The sequence below is a fragment of the Rhinichthys klamathensis genome, unplaced genomic scaffold, assembly GCF_029890125.1.
Source record: "Rhinichthys klamathensis goyatoka isolate OS25496 unplaced genomic scaffold, OSU_Roscu_1.1 h1tg000115l_1, whole genome shotgun sequence".
Lineage (NCBI taxonomy): Eukaryota > Metazoa > Chordata > Actinopteri > Cypriniformes > Leuciscidae > Rhinichthys > Rhinichthys klamathensis.
In genome coordinates, this window is record NW_026606652.1 from 2,413,188 (window position 1) to 2,430,509 (window position 17,322).

The 17,322-nt window shown below is 36.4% G+C and overlaps 2 protein-coding genes across 7 annotated transcripts in view; one reads left to right on the plus strand and one right to left on the minus strand.

The window, feature by feature from the left end:
* map3k4 (mitogen-activated protein kinase kinase kinase 4) overlaps window positions 1-5,247 on the plus strand; it is a 43,948-nt gene extending 38,701 nt beyond the window's left edge. For all 6 annotated transcript variants that reach the window (XM_056254992.1, XM_056254993.1, XM_056254994.1 and 3 more), the window contains 6 exons: window positions 541-657; window positions 746-905; window positions 1,053-1,175; window positions 2,150-2,256; window positions 3,444-3,623; window positions 4,432-5,247. In XM_056254992.1, coding sequence (XP_056110967.1) covers window positions 541-657; window positions 746-905; window positions 1,053-1,175; window positions 2,150-2,256; window positions 3,444-3,623; window positions 4,432-4,452 — 708 coding nt within the window. In that variant the 3' untranslated portion in view covers window positions 4,453-5,247. The remainder of the gene's footprint in view (window positions 1-540; window positions 658-745; window positions 906-1,052; window positions 1,176-2,149; window positions 2,257-3,443; window positions 3,624-4,431) is intronic.
* Window positions 5,248-5,677: 430 nt separating this feature from the next.
* agpat4 (1-acylglycerol-3-phosphate O-acyltransferase 4 (lysophosphatidic acid acyltransferase, delta)) lies at window positions 5,678-11,870 on the minus strand. Its single transcript, XM_056254998.1, has 8 exons — window positions 11,656-11,870; window positions 10,990-11,159; window positions 9,915-10,076; window positions 9,308-9,461; window positions 9,010-9,112; window positions 8,696-8,771; window positions 7,440-7,638; window positions 5,678-5,945 (listed from the first exon to the last, which is right to left on the minus strand). Exons 1-8 carry the CDS (start codon window positions 11,840-11,842, stop codon window positions 5,854-5,856), a joined length of 1,143 nt encoding a protein of 380 aa, XP_056110973.1. The 5' UTR covers window positions 11,843-11,870; the 3' UTR covers window positions 5,678-5,853.
* Window positions 11,871-17,322: the final 5,452 nt, after the last annotated feature.

Sequence of the window (17,322 nt, forward strand, 5' to 3'; positions counted from 1 at the left end):
GGTCATCATAGGCACTCTGATTGATTTGCGGCTACGCACCCCGTTACGAAGCAGTATCGTGACACATCCCTCCCATAACCATCATTAAAATTTTGTGACTTTGTGCCACAGTAGACCTTCTGTTGACTCGGACCAGACGTCATAGCCTTCGTTGCTCTCATGCAACGCTGGTTTGTGGTTTGTCTCTCCTCGGACCACTATTGGTAAATTCTCACCACTGCTGACTAAGAGCAACACGCAATTTTTGCACTTTCAGAGGGACTTTGACCCAGTCACCTTGGCGTAACAATTTGGCTCAGATCTTTTTTCCTCCCCATTTCTCCTGCCTCCAACATGTTTATTACGAGAACTGATTGTTTGCTTACCATCTAATGTACTCAGACCATATGTGGCCTTGTTAGATGATCAATGATATTCGCTTCACTTGTGACTGGTCATAATGTTTTGGCTTATCAGTGTATGTGTGTTTGTGTATGTATTTATGTATTAGACGCACTGCGGTATAAGCACTTTGTAAGCTGTAACTAAATTTGCTTCCAGATTCGCTTTCAGCCCAATGACCACAAAACCATAAAGGAAACGGCAGATGAGCTGAAGATCTTTGAAGGAATCAAACATCCCAACCTTGTCCGCTACTTTGGTGTTGAATTGCACAGGGTAAAAAGTTTTGTGCGTTTGTGTTATGTCAGTGTCTGCCATAACAGTTTTGTTTATTCATCATTGATTCTGCTGTTTGCTCCTGCAGGAGGAGATGTATATCTTTATGGAGTACTGTGACGAGGGGACGCTGGAGGAAGTGTCTAGACTGGGTCTGCAGGAACACGTCATCCGCCTCTACAGCAAGCAGATCACGACGGCAATCAACGTGCTCCATGAACACGGCATTGTCCACCGGGACATTAAAGGTCTTCATTTGTGCCAAGATTTCCGTTACTCTTTCCTTCATGAGAGAATCAGATGTGTTTATTGGCTAGTCAGTTGGATGTCTAGGTGTCAGTTAAGAATTTTTATTTCATTGCATCACTAATTTTTGTTATTCTTTTACTCCCCAGGAGCCAATATCTTCCTCACATCATCTGGTTTAATAAAGCTAGGGGACTTCGGCTGCTCAGTGAAGCTAAAGAACAATGCTCAGACGATGCCTGGAGAGGTGAACAGCACACTGGGAACAGCAGGTGAGAGGCTCAAAGTTGTGGTTTCCAGGTTTAAACACCAGAGGGCATAGTAAACTTTTTGAATGGGAGTGTGATGTGTCCTGAAGCCACACCTGGCATACCAAAACCTGTTACTGAAGATCTCAAAAGACTTTTTGTTGTAAAGCTCCGGGAAGCATGCTGGCGGTCTAGACTTTCTGGTTTTGACCCTAGTCCACTGATTTTGCTAGTTTTAATGCGTTGTGTAAAGTTTTTATTTTTATTTTTTATCACCAGTACATATGTGGTGATGCATCATATCTCATGATAAAGGGTCACTTGGTAAACCAAAATGCTTCCTTGAACAGTTTTACACTGTCTCCAAAAATTTCTTTGCAGTGTTAAGTTTATAGTATTTATTAATATTTTGAATAGGCTTTTAGGAATTAAATTTTAGGTCAAGCATTTTATTTTATTTTAATTCGGTTCTTTCCTCATTTTTATTAGTTTTTTAAATTCTATTTAGAATTTTTTAATTTTTGTACTTCAACTTTTATTTCAGCTTTATTTCAATTGATGAAAACATTTTGTATAGTTTTAGTTAACTAACAAAACAACAGTTTACTTATCACTAGTAGTATTAGTAAAATTAATAAGTTTAACAAATGGTAGAAATAGTATGAAATATAACTGTACATTTTGAAAACTAAATCTATTTAAAATAGTTTTATTTTGTTAAATAAAATTGAGCTAAAACAAGATATAAATATAAATTAGATGAAAACTAGAAATGTTGAATTTGAATGACTTAAACTACAACTGAAATAAAAATAAATCTAAATAGAAATATGAAAAAACTAAAACGACAAAAGCACATTAATTGACAAACTAAAATATTTTTTTTAAATAAAAGCAAATAATTGTATATAAATAATACTTAAATTACGCTGTCTGGCATTTGTAGCATTGTGATGATTACCACAAAAAAAAAACATTTTTTCCCCTGTCATTTCTAGCATACATGGCTCCTGAGGTCATCACAAGAGCAAAGGGTGAAGGCCATGGTCGTGCTGCTGATATCTGGAGCCTTGGTTGTGTTCTCATAGAAATGGTCACTGGAAAGGTAAAGCCTGTTATATGTGCATGTTTCATGCCCATATTTGTTTGGTTTTGTTCTTTATTCATCCATGTACCAGCATTTCCCCAAACTGGTTTGAGGATAATGTACTGTGAAAACACACCCTCTCGTGAGCGCCAAATCCTGAAAGGAAATTTTTGGGCTTGCCTACACATGTGTGAACAAACACACAATGAACCTAACACAATGAACCTATGTTCATTTTTAAAATTTGCTGATGATATTGTTATTCTGCTGACTAAGGATAAGAAATGTCATGATCCAGTGGTGAGTGATTTTATGACATTGTGTGACAGTGCCTTTTTGCAAGTAAAGGTATATGGTAATTGATATTAGATCTAGTCCTTTGCCGCCTCAATCAACCAGAGAAAGGTCAAATGGTGGAATGGGCTAGCAGTTACAAGTACCTCGTGTTTATCATTGGTAATAAGTGTTGTTGAAGTAGTACGCAAAAAGGCCAGCAACGGTTACACAGTCTTCGGAAGCTCTCTACTTTTAATATCAGTAGGACTCTTGTGACCATGCACTATAAATCTTATATTGAATCTGTACTTTGCTTCTCTATATGCTGTTGGTATGGTAATGTTAAACATTGAAACTCATTGAATGGCATTGTCAATCAAGGTACAGTAGTAAGATTATTGGCATTAAGCAGACTGGGTTATCAAATAGTTTTGAACAGTTAGAGCGATTCTTGCAGATTGTACTCATCCGCTGTTCCATGAATTTAAAATGCTTATATCTGGTATACATTATAGTATGCCTAAACTTAAATGCAATCGGTATAGACATTCTTTCATTCCCACTGCTGTAAGGCTTTTAAACTTGGAAGATTTCAGAATGTTGTTTGTATTTTGTTTGATATTACAAATTTTATGCTGCACCAAAAGTCGACCTTTGGGCTCATAATAAACTTTGACCTTGAACTTGAAACAACTAAACTTGTAATGCTGGAAAGGTCTTCCTGAAACCATAATTACTCAAATGTCCACCAATTACGACAAAACAGGATTCAGTTCGGATATTCACCAGTATTGAAGTTTATTCGTCTTGTAACACCATCATTTAGCAACAGTGTTTTTAGTGTGTAAACTGTAAAAAAAAAAAAAAAATCTACAAATATCATGTCACTAAGTAACTCATGTTCCTTCCTGTTTGATTGTGTAATTCAGAGACCCTGGCACGAATATGAGCATAACTTCCAGATCATGTATAAAGTGGGAATGGGCCACAAACCGCCCATTCCTGAAAAGCTGAGCACAGAGGGGAAGGACTTCCTGGCCCATTGCCTGGAGAGTGAACCGAAGCGGCGATGGACCGCCAGTGCCCTGTTGGACCACCCCTTTGTCAAGGTATGAGCCCGCTCTCACCCAGCTTTCATCCTTAAGCAGATTCACGGGGTCACACATTTGATGGAAATGAGGCAATGCTTTGTGCCAAATTTCCAATCTGTTACTTAGATGCAAACAGCTCTTCTAGTACATCCACCAACATTTTACACACTCAAAAGCATGAAACCAAACACTGACAAAACAAAATTCTCATTTTGAGAAATAAACCAGTGAATTACTTTAATAATGCACCGAAATTTTGGTCGAAATCATTGACTGAAAGCTGTGTGGATTCTAGAGCTAGGTTGACAATATCGATTTCTCATATTTAATGGATCTTCATTTTGATGTACCGTCTGTGCTGTTTTCAGTGGATCCCTGAATAAAACTTCTCAAAAACATTATTTGTAGTGCGCCTACCATCCAATAATCACAATCAGCTTTGTTACTTTTCTGCCAATTTTATAACAAAATTGAAATGTTTAATATCTTTAACAGGCTAAAAATCTGTCAAGAAACCAAATTATGACAGCCATTTAAATGTTCATATTTCAACAACGAATTGGAGAAGAAACATTTAATCATTAAAACATTTTGTTTTTAAACTGCCATGTGTGCAATTTGAAGGTTTATATGCAACTCAGATTTGAGTATTAATTATTAAATAAATTTTACTTTTGGATTCTGGCCAAATGAATAATTTAATTTTGGTTTGGGTGTAAAAATCATTTTGGGTCATCACTAATTTACTTAGTCACCTGATTGGCTGCTAGAGTGAGGTTGATAGAAATGGCACTAACATGTCAGTCTCACATCTTTTCAATTGCAGGTCTGCACGGATGAAGAGTGATGGGGAGGACCTGCATTCTCTTAACGTTTACAAAAATGCTAGCACTACTTCACACGGCATGAGGAAAGACGAAGGAAAAACAGATGCGCTCTGCTCAATATGTGAACCCCTTGCGACATTAAAGCAGGGCAAGTCTTACATGTACAGTAACATTAGCAAATGAGATGGACATGTCGTACGGACGAGTGTGTTATGTACATACTGTAAGAATAGGGTTACGGTTTTTCTTTGTACAAAGCATATTGTAAAGCTGAAGTTTAATAGCCATTTTTTTGGTGAATGAGTCACAGGGAATACATGTTAGGAGACCAAGTACATTAATTCAATGTCGACGTTCTCCGCACAAAGTATCAGAGAATGGGAGATGGAGGGAGAGTTTGGCATTGACTGACTGTATGTACAATTTCAATGAGTGTTCACTGAAGAAAGCATACAAACCTGGGGCTGAAAGTCACAGTAGAGAAGGTTTTAAATTTTTCTTATCTTAAAATTGTATTTTTGTTTGCCTTGCTGCAGAGCCCACTGTTAACAAGTCATATTTAAGCCTAAAAGTAGTTGTTGCGTCGGCTCAGCCTCGTGCTGGACAACGCTGTGCCTTTACGATCTGGGTGTACAAGAGCATAATCAACCAATGAGAGGGAAGAGGCCAGTCTGACTCCGCCTTTCTGCTGCTGCACTCGGATGGGTGGACAAACATGCTCTTACATAGGCATCAACTGCTGGTTCTCTGCTCCTCCAACAGTGTTTGCAATATTTAAAAAAAGAATATTAATAAACAGACAGTTTTTTTTAAAATGGCCTACTTGTATCTTTAAAAACATGTAAATAGAAATGGTGAAATACAAAGTTCTGGCATGAAACTCTAGGTGGTGCAGGCTAAATAGGTCATTTTACTCACCTGTTCATAATCACATCGTTATCTATAGGGGGCAGCTGATTGGTTCCTGCCGTATCAGTAGCCAATGAGCTCGCTGCTCAACCTTCAAATACTTGGGTAGCATTTGCCTTAGCAGTGCAGCATGCTTTCAGAAACCCTCCACCTTCCCCAGCTCCACCTGTATAGACCTGCTACATGTACTCTATATTGTACAGCAGCAGCATGTCTGTCTTGCTCACAGCAGCGTGTCGTGTATGTATTAGCAGCAGCAGCGTAGCAGATCTATTCCACCAAGACCAAACATACAACATTGTCATACCCATCACCATGCCAATCACTCCGAGAGAGGTCATGACAGAAGTGTTTTTAATGATTTAAATGTCTTTCCAAAAGCTTCATGTGACGAGTTCCTCAAATTTCACTTATGAAGGTGGTTTCACTTTGCTAATGCCAGTTCCTGTTGTGAAAGTGCCCTCATCACAGTACAATAGCATGATCTTGTTTCCCTGGTGGGTGACAGTCTCTCAGTTATTGTTCAACTGGACCTCTTTATTCCCGTAGTTCGAACCCTTCTCAATCTCTGTCTGTCCGATCATCCAGCGGATTCCAACTGACACTGAAAATAAAAGCAACAATTGGTCAGCGCAACAGCCAGTCACATTAGCATGCTCCATAACTAAACTAGGGCTACAAGCACTGTCTATATCATTCATTAGATCAGTGATTCTCAATCAGGGGGCGTCTGCAATCTTTTAAGGTGGCCACATATATATTAATTATTTTAATATATTAATGTTAAAATTCTAAAAAGGACTTTATCCCCCTCTAACTATAGGGATGCTTGATATATTAAAGCCGAGAAATAATGGATTATTTCCTTCAGCTGAGACACTTCAGATGTGCGCTGTTCGCCATGATGATTTTGAATTGATTGGAATCACTTACAAAAAGGAAAATACAGTTAAGTGCAACATGTGCAGTGCAAGTCTGTCATAGGCTATATACAATTATAATGAGAACATTATAATTGTGTGCTTGGGACATGGCTTTTAATGGTTTTGTTTTTGTAATCAGGCTCTCAAAAATTATATAAAAATGTAGATTTAGCGCCCAATATATCGGTTGTATATATAGAAATGTATCGGCCAAAATTTTCATATCGGTGCATTCCTAATTGTTTTTAGTGAAAAACAATTCATGAATCTTCTAGAATCACAAAATGAATTGCGGTTAATTTTAATATGGTTATAATAAAGTTGGAAAACAAGCAGGTGTGTCAATTACAGCAGAAATACTGAAAATGTTTGTATGGGAGGGACTTCAAATACTGTGTCGGGCAATGGGTGTAATCGAGTCCAAAAGGTTGAGAACCACTGCATTAGATAATTGTCATAATACTAACAGGGTTCCCACAGACATGGAAAACCTGGAAACAGGGAATTTTAAGCCTGTGATTTTGAAGCCTGGAAAAGTCATGGAAATTTGGTGAATGTGGATTTAAAAAAAAAAAAATATTTAAGTTAAGCTTGGGTATCATCAACAATTTTAAAACACCTTTTTCTCAGTAATCATGAAAATTCTTTGGTCAACAGGTGTGGGAACCCTGTACTAAAAGCAAAGGAGAAATGAAAGCTTCATTTGAACAAAATATCAATTATACATGATTTCTCATAGTATAATTGAGTCATGTAGTTCAAGATGTGTTTTTGTGTGCAATTGGTGTTTCGATTAAACTTTTACAGCTGAAATGAATCTTAAAACTGTTCTCACACACATGCTATGATAATTAACGGCACTTTGAATGCATACAAATCTCATTTATCCATGCACTTATGAAGTGACCAGTCCAGCATGCGGTAAATCCAGATAGAAATGGTTGATGTACTTACTGCCATAGAACCTAATCGGCCTCCTTTATATTTTTATATTTTGAAAGAAAAAACAGATTGGAGGAAAATAGCAGCAGTATACAATTCCTTAGTTGCTGGTGTCTAGACCACAAAAATATCTGCTGCAATTTTCAAAGGTCTATTTCTTTATTTTGCTATTTGTTACACCAGCCTTGTCAGTAGGAATCAGTAGGAAATCCCCATGCCCTTATGCCAAGTACCTGCAAAACAGAAGACAAATGTACAGACGACGGTGGAGATGGACCCTGACAGCAGCAGTTGCAGCAGGAGCCTGAAGAGAGGGTAGACCAGCAAACAGATCCAGAACAGCCAGTTCAATAGGGCCCAAGGTCGGCGCGGGGGGCTCGTAATGGGACCTGGGAACCGGCCTGTCTGTGTGTAATGCTCTTGGAATTCATCCTGAGTGAGACAACACACACACAAAAAAAATCCCTTAATTTCCATGTTCTAACCCTGATTACCCTAACTGTCCGTCCATGTTACTGTTCATGGGCAATTGCTTTACTGGCGCTAGTTTCTAGTTGGCTGTGTCCTATTAATAAGCAAATAATAACTGAAATGCTAATACCAGCACCAGGGTTTTTATTATTAAAGGGTTCGTTGGTTCACCCAAAAATTAATTCTGTCATTAATTATTCACCCTCATGTCGTTTCAAACCCGTAATATCTTCGTTCATCTTCGGAACACAAATAAAGACTTTTTTTATGAAATCCTAGAGCTTTCTGAACCAGCCATAGGCAGCAAAGTAATTGCCACTTTCAAGGCCCAGAAAAGTTAGTAAAGACATCGTTAAAATAGTCCATGTGACTACAGTGGTTCAACCTTAATTTTATGAAGCGCCGTGAATACTTAAAAAAAAATGTTATATATATTTTTTTATTAAAGAACAGAGTGACGTATCATATACAGAAAGAGTTAACAACATTTTTATTTTCTTTTTTCTCCCTTTCGCACAACCCACCCACGACTGAACAGAGAAGACAAAAAAAATGAATAATAATAAAATGTCTAAATGTATAAAACATTTAAAAATAATAATAATAATAATAATGCGACGTGAATACTTTGTGCGCAAAAAGAAAAATAACGACTTAATTCAACAATTTCTTCTCTGTGTCAGTCTCTGATGCTGGTCACGTGAGCACCACGACATGAGGGTGAGTAATTAATTACAGAATTTTAACAACTATATTAAAAATGAATTGAAATCAAATATTAGATAAAAAAAGAAATGTTGCCTTGGCAACATACTGAAATAAAATAGTTCTATAAGTACTATAATTACTCAAACTAAAATAAAGCTAAAGAGAAAAATAAAGTAAAAGATAAGTTGACAAGAGCATATAACAATTATTGAAATAATAAAAAATAAAAAAAATGAAATAATAATAATGCGGTATAAATAACACTGACGAGCACAAAATCACCTCCAACTTAGGCAGGTAGTGCACTTACTTTTTCCTGATAGAGTTTGTGGAGCCAGGCCGCACATTCCGACTCCTCCTCTGGGACCGAATCCAGAGGAATTCGCCTAACAGACACAAGGAAATCCATGATGGTTTATCTTGATCTCGCAAAGGACCTAAGGTCTTAACTCACAACACATTCATAAGTGAAACTAAAACATTTATAAATTATTATGGAGATTGCATTTTGAACTTTGTTATAGCAGGAGAAAAATCACAGAGCATTTAATGAACAACTTTTTGTTAAATATTGCAGAAGGGCAGTGTTAAATGATTTTGAATGATTCTTTCTTTCATTCTTACCTCACATATAAATCAGCATGGTATTTTTTCCCATTGAGCACCCCTAATAAAGTTGGCATTTCGTTGTTTCTGAAATTAAGTGTAGTATCGTACACAGCAGTAACTACAGAGGAGACACAAACCAAGTCAGAGAGCCAAATCCTTAGAGGCTATGTCTGTCAAAAAGACTTCTTTCATTTCATGTATTTACAGTCATTTAAATAGCATCAAGAAAGTGATATGCCTTAACTAATTGGAAGATCAATAAAAGCACTGCTGCTACGGGTTTGTCATTACTCAATGGCCAAGAAGCTCTCACCCTTTCCCCTGAGGTTCTGGACCGTGATGGAAAAGCCCTTGGTCCGAGGAAGAAGGTGATACTTGAGTTTGGGGAGACCTTTCTTCTCTGCCACCTCCATACTAATCTTGTGCTTCTTTTCTGTGAATCGTGTGCCCTCACAGTGCAACAGGAACTATAGACGAATCAAAAATGAACATCAGCCACATAGGAGATATAACAAGGGACAGAGCAATCGCACTAGAGTTGTTTTAATTGAACCAAACCTGCCTTGCTTGGTGTATTTGTTAAGAGTTGGGTAAGATTTCACCCAAAAATTTACTTTTCTTTTAGTGAATAATGACTTAAATGCCACATGGACTACTTTCATGCCGATTTTTTTTTTTTTTTTTTTTTACTTAAATTGTCATCACATGGAAAGAGTTGCCTGCATATTGTTCCAAAAATTCTCCTTTAGTGATACACAAAAATAACAGCATATGAGGTTTGAAACATGAGCGGGTGAGTAAATCATTTTTGGGTGAACAGGTGAAACTATTCCTTCAACTAAGAAACTGTGAAATCTGAAATGTAATAAAATGTCATTGACACCAGAGTACAATGTGCAATAAGATTTATACAAACATACCCAAAAGTTTTCTGGGTAATCACGAAGGTTGCGCAGGCTCTGCACTACTTTCTTGCGATCCTCTTCCCAATTCCTTTTGCAGAAGACGATCTCCAGGAAGTACCACATCCAGCCAATCACAGGAACAAAGGAAAGTTCCTTTTTTGCCAACACCTTCGAACTCTGAAAACAGAATATGATGAAAAACAATTGTGTGGCAGTACATCATATTATGTCTTATAACATCATGAAGATATTAAGTCTTAAAAATGAGTAATACACGTTTAAAGACATCATTCTCATTTAGGATCACACATCTGTTAACCCTTACATGCATGAATGTTTTGCCAATCATTATTACATATTCGGGTCTTTAGCTACCCGGATCTATATCTACCTGTCGCGATAAAATCAAACTCTCCTGAAATTAGAGTAACAATTACAGAAGAATAAAATAGGGCATATTTTGTTACCTTTTGGAGCTTGAAAGGGTTCAGTTTGAGCAGATGTTTTATACTATCATCACTGTCCTTGAAATTTCCCAGTATATTCACGATCTCAAACATATTCTCAAAACTACCATTTTCAACATGTTCAAAGTCATTATGTTGATTGCTGACAGCTTCTTTACCAGATCCACCATCAAGTGACAGTGACACTAATATTTGCTCTGCAGTAAATCACTGAGCCATTTCAAGTTTTGCTGATGATACTTCCTACTCTTTTGTTTTCTGCCTGTGGTAACTATGAGTGAAAGGTCACTTCATCATTGTGTATCAGACATTGCCACCTTGTGGAATTAAGGTGAATTGCACTTATTTAGTCAATAAAGTTTCAACTGTTGTTAAAATATATATTTACACTGTTACACACCTCCGGTCAGCGACCCAATACAATTTATGGGAAAACAGTCATTCTTTTATAATTGTATTATTTTTTCTTGTTATATTGTTTATAATGAATCAATTGAGGAATACTAAGACGGTTGATGTATAACTTAAATGAAGGAGGGTAGTGAATTTCGTACCGGGTCACTAAAGACCCGAGGTATGCGTTTAAAGGGTTAATGTGTGGGAAGGCTACGTTTTTTTCTTACCCCTAAAATACTAAATCTTTCACAGATGGTCCAGCCGGTCATAAAATCGATTTCAAAGTTATGATTGAGGACAACAATGGCGCTTTCTTTGCCATAGAGTGAATAGCTTTCTGGATCTGTGTAAAGTGTGCATTCTGTCCCAGACCACCACTCCAACAATGCCACCAATTCTAAACAAATATAGAAAAAATATACAATTGAATTATAATGCATATATTCATAATGCAGAGTGAATTGACATAATTATGAATCTGCGGTAGGCCAACAAGCTAATCGTTCTTGTATGTATGCAAATAGACTAAGGTAATTTGCAGTTTACAATAATATGCATTTCCTGTTTTGTTACCCTCATTGCAACACTGAGGTTTTCAAACAGGAAATAATGGTTTCAGGTGGTGTGTATCCATTTGCTAAATAGTACAATACAATCTGTCTTAAGCAGGAAAGACATGATAATCATGATCTCCATGACTGTGACACATCACATTTATTGATACTATTTAATGTGATTTGTTCACTTCATGCAGTACAGTATGTCTTTTTTCAGTGAGGACAAAATATAACTTATAAATATAACTGGAAACTTGTTGCATCATGCTTGGTTAGGAGGACAGTATCTTTTGTTGGAGGAGGTGAACCCACAGGTGACAGCTTTGCAGGACTTACGACTAGAAACGGAATAACCCAATCTGCAGTTGATCTTGCGTGCGAGCTGCTTGTTAATGGGCCACAGTGGTAGAGTACAAAGCTGCAGCAGGTTGATAATAATCCCACTGACCAGGAACACATAACAGATAATGAGATGGCACAGCAACTGAGTTTTCAGCACTTTAATGATTCCCATCCTTATCATGTAGTCTTCACTTCACCTGTCCCAACAAAACCCTGTGGAGAGAGAGAGAGAAAAACAGATTAATATAAATAACTTCGGAAGCTCTATCATATTAACCAACCAGAAGATTGTTTTTTTTTTTATAAATAAAGCTGGATGGTCCCTCCCAAGATATATTGCACATGTGCAAACTGTATTTGAATAATGGAAATCTACCTGAGCCAATAATCAATCTTGCATGGTTGCAACAAATGGAATTAAGTTCCTGTTTTTTTGTTTGTTTGTTGTTGTTGTTGGTGGTTTCTTTTTCCACATCAACTCAAATGTTGTAGAAATTGTAAATAGTTTAGTTATTATATTCTATACAAAGTGTTTTTTTTTTTTTTTTACAAACATTTCCCAAAGGCTATTTGTATGGTCCTGGATAGTTGACCAAAAAAGGAACAGTGTCATTATTTATTCTCCTTCATGTTCTTCCAAACCAATATGCTGTAGTTGTTTTCAGTGAAGTAAAAAGGTTAAGAGTTGTAACAAAAACACATTTAAAAAAGCGGTCCATTTTGACTCAAGAACCTGTGTGACCAGATCATTGAGCCAGCGAACCTTTTTTCTGATAAAAAATAAACCTCCAGAAACTTTCATTTGGGTTTGTTTGTTTTGGTTAGGAAGGTAATAAAATCCCTTAAAAAAAATTCTAGCACAGGACAGTAGCTTCACGCCTTTGTGAGGAATGTGCTTTCTTGCTATGTGTGGGATGCTCCATTTTCAAGAGTAAATAGTTCAAAATAAGTACCTGGCAACAAATGATTATTGTGCGTTAAAGAATTAGTTCACCCAAAAATGAAAATTATCCCATAATTTACTCACCCTCAAGCCATAGGTGTATATGACTTTCTTCTTTCAGCCAAACACAATCTGAGTAATGTAAAAAAAAATTATTCAAGCATTAATCAAGCATTATAATGCATGAATGATGGTACCTTGTTTTTTGAAGCCCAAAAAAGCACATCCATCCATCATAAAAGTAATCCATACGGCTCCATAGGGTTAATAAAGGCCTTCTGAAGCGAAGCGATGCGTTTTTGTGAGAAAAATATCCATTATTATAACTTTATAAACTGTAATGATTGGCTTCGGCCGAAGAGTGACCTCTGACCCGACGCATGATGTATTGACGAACGCTGAAGCGCAGAGGATAGAGCAAAACAAAACACCAGGCACGAATTAAAAGTCTAAAAACGAGAATTTTTAAAGAGAAATGTCAGAGGAGCTTGAGTTTGTTGCCCAGCCTTGTTTGTTTGAACCGTGAGAGGTGTCTACTCTCACCTAAACTTACGCTACATCATCCTACTCGACTTGTGAATGCTCGACGTTACCAGAAGCTAGTGATTACAGTTTATAAAGTTATAATATTATGGATATTTTTCTTATAATCGATTCGCTTCACTTCAGAAGGCCTTTATTAACCCCCTGGAACCGTATGGATTACTTTTATGATGGATGGATGCATGCGTTTTTTGGGGCTTCAAAAAACAAGGTACCATTCACTCCCATTATAAAGCTTAGGAGAGCCAGGATTTTTTATTTTTATATAACTCTGATTGTTTTTGGTTGGAAGAAGAAAGACATATACACCTATGTAAATTATAGGATATTTTCATTTTTGGTTGAACTAGCACTTTAAGTGAGTAGCCTTATTGAATAATTTATTTAAATGTATTTAAGCAAGTATAGGTAATTTAAAACCGGTCTAGTTCGATAGTCAGTCTCTGAATTGAGCAAACATCACGCGCTTCAAAACAAATTAAAGCGAGAGTGAACGAAACCTGTGAGTCGCTGCATAGAATTAAGAGAGAGAGAGAGAGAGAGAGAGAGAGAGAGAGAGAGAGAGAGAGAGAGAGAGAGAGAGAGAGAGAGAGAGAGAGAGAGAGAGAGAGAGAGAGAGAGAGAGAGAGAGAGAGAGAGAGACCACTAATCTGTTCTGTAAAGGTTTACAGTCCCTACAGGGTGCGCCTTGGAGAACCAGTTCAAGTTCAACCCCCGAACCGCAAACTTAAACTCACCAGCAGGTAGGCTACAGCTGTCAGTTAACCAACAAAAAAAGTATCTTTTTTTTTTTTTTAAAGAACTGATTCGGTTAGTAATATCTGATGTACATTCACGGTATATTTGTTACAGTATCAAATTAATTATCATATTTCTGCATTTCAGTTAAATGTTTCATTGTATTTGCCTTGAGCATCCAGAGTGAACAGACAGACATTGAGAACATCGAGCACATGTGGATCACATACAAAGAACAGCACTTTATCTTTAAGACAAAACCGCTGTTGTGTTAAAATTACCTTTTGTCCCTTGCTCGCGCGGTTAGTAGTAGTAGTAGAGCAGTCGTCTCATCATATGGGGATGATTAGAGAGCGCGTGAGAGATGTGAATCTGAAGGATGTTTAAGTTGGACGGGCTGATATTAGTTTTCAAGGTTGGTATATTGAGCTGAATATGAGAAAGACCACACCCAGGCACCAAGACGAGACGCTGCCTGCGTGTGCGAAGACTGACTCAAGTGCTGGAACGTGGCCAGTGACTTCAGAAGGTCATTATGTCATTTCCTCTGCTCTGTCCAAGGCCAACTCTTACACACTGCTTTACACTGTGTTCACTTTGACCAGCAGATGAACATAATTGCCAAGCGCGTTGGCAACAAAAGGGCATCACTTTAAACACCGTGGGGTGTGCTATTTATACTTATATTTATTTAACACACCATAGGCTACTTCTTATTTACATTCCCTTGCATTTGTAACATATCTGTAGATGGGTCAATGACATGACGTACATATTTTTGTGTGCAAGTGCATTATTTATTTTAAAAATACTTTGATAAATTCATGACATATCACTTTATTGTATAAGACCTATTTAGTTTTAACTCGTTGTTATCTTAAACCCCCAAAATTTTAGGTGGTGCAACTGTCTGAACAAATAAACAGACTATAGGAAAACTATTTAAAATGGTGTCTTATAAAATAAAAAATAAAAAACGAAATACTATGGCATCATTTTAGGCTTGAAACCTTTCATATAATCAATTTTTCATATAAATCTAAAAGTTTTAAAGCTGTTGAGATAATTGAAAAACTTAAGTCCAGCAATCTGTATATATTCTCAAATGTCAGGGTGGCACAACTGCAAACATGGCTCTTTTATTATGAATCGACAAGGTAATAATAGTAAACAAGTAATGTATCATCCAGATGACCTTGTGGATTGACAAGGTTTGTAGATCTCTCTCAAATACTGGTAAAAACCTGCTGATTTCAAGTTGGTACACTCTCCATGTCAGGTGGTACAACTACAGTAAATTTACAAACAATTATTTGGCTGTAGGCCTATACCGCCTGACATAAAATGTCACAAAATGAATTTAAACTAGGGCTGTCAAATGATTAATCGTGATTAATCACATCCAAAATAAAAGGTTTTTTTTACATAATATATGTGGGTGCACTGTGTATAATTATTTTATATATATAAATACACACACATGCTTGTATATATTTAAGAAATATTTTCATGTATATACTGTATATAGATTTATATATAATTTATATTATATATAAATATAAATATTTTATATATAAATAATCTTTTTTTCTTAAATATACATGCATGTGTGTGTATTAATATATGTGGGTGCACTGTGTATAATTATTTTGTATATATATAATGTAAAAAAAACTTTTATTTTGGATGTGATTAATCGTGATTAATCATTTGACAGCCCTAATTTAAACCCTTTCAATTTTATTTAACAATTGCAACTTATTCAAACACATTGTTCATGACTCAAAAATATGCATTGCATCAGTTTTTATATATATATATTTTTTAAAAACACCTTTTATGAAGCTTTATTTGCCAATGAACCATACACATATATTGTCTATTTTCTATATAGTGTATTTTTTATATATTTTAATTTTGTATTCACTTAATTCTATTTTTTATTACCTGTCTTGTCTCTGCCATTCTGTGTGGAAGCTCCTTTTCTGTGTAAACATACTTGGTAATAAAGCTCTTTCTGTACAATCCCAATCATCAGAACAATTGCGCCCTCTACTGGATATGAAGGGCTAAACTGGGCTTTATTTCAGAGACAGAAGAAAACACTGTTGAAAAGAAACGTATTGGGTTTTTTTATGAGAGAAACATAAAGGAATGTTTTCTGTGGAAACACTTGATAGAATATTAGTAGATATACATTTTGCAATAGAGAAAGAATTAACATGCTTTTTTTGTGTGTCCCGAACAAAAAGCCTTGTAACACAGTTGTCAGAATTTGAATTCAGGCACAATGATGGCCTACATATTAGAGATGAAACCTCAAGAAAGACTTCCTGTTTGTCACATTCTACAAAATCATAAACTGTCAGCAAACACCCCCAATCTGGACATTTATTTCACAAGATACAGTGAATCCCACGAAAAAAGCTTCTGAAACAAAGATTCAACCATCAAGATGTACCATGATTGCACTATGATTGAAAGCTCTACGTGAATACTACTGAGGTCCACTTTCCACTCAAAACTCTTGGCTTTACTTTCCTTTCAAGCATCAAAAGACCTGCTATAACTTGAGAATACATGTTACAATGTATTCAGTGATCCAAAAACCACGTGGAAAGGCTATTTAAGCGAGACACAGGCGACAGAAATAGCAACCTCGTCACTAGAAGGGAAATTAAACCAATCTTTGCCTGCCATTATTTTGGATAATAGACTATTCAGATTAAATTGGCTGCTTATGGAACTAGTATATTCACAATACGTGTTGCAACCAAATGAGAAATGTATTATAGACCGAGAAGCATAAGGGCTCCAAGCACTGAAATCCCAGTGGGTGAAGAAAGGGCCCTGCATGGTGCAGATGTGAAAATGGCATGCCCATTTATGCCAGCTTTGAGAGCAATTTGTGGTTGATGGTTTTGAATGAAGACCCAGGAGGAATATGATGGAAGTTACCAAGGATGCCCAATCTGATGTAAGCAATTACTGAGGTTATCTGAAGCCTGTTGGGACAGCCGAGAAGAGCAGAAGATCAGAGAATAGCCTCTTGTGAAGAGGATTGAAATGCATGGTGCTAAAAAGCTCAAAACGATTAGTCTACACTTAGGCTATATTTATCATGCTGCATAATAATATAGTTAAACTATTTTTAGAGCAAGCAAATACAGACATTTGGGAGCCTGAACATATTTTTGGTCGAAGTTAATCTAAAAGTGACATGCAGCATCCAAAATATTATATTTTCATACAAGATACAAACTAATTAAAATATGGAATTGTAGGCGTATTATTTGAGTCCTAATTTGTTGCGGCAAAAAAAAAAGAAAAAAAGAAAAAAGAAAACGGCAATAAATCAGGTTTCTGAGACATTTTGTAAAGAAGTAGGCTATGTGATGTCTTTGCTTTTTAAAAACTTTATGGGAGCTTATTCTGCC

What these genes read in the sequence shown, in the direction of transcription:
- agpat4 (XM_056254998.1), bottom strand. Translation starts at nt 11,842, where the DNA reads ATGATAAGGATGGGAATCATTAAAGTGCTGAAAACTCAGTTGCTGTGC. An exon ending in AAAGATTTAGTATTTTAGGG is followed by an intron (nt 10,077 to 10,989) that starts GTAAGAAAAAAA and finishes TTCTGTTTTCAG; the next exon opens with AGTTCGAAGGTGTTGGCAAA. An exon ending in CCAGAACCTCAGGGGAAAGG is followed by an intron (nt 9,113 to 9,307) that starts GTGAGAGCTTCT and finishes TCTCCTCTGTAG; the next exon opens with TTACTGCTGTGTACGATACT.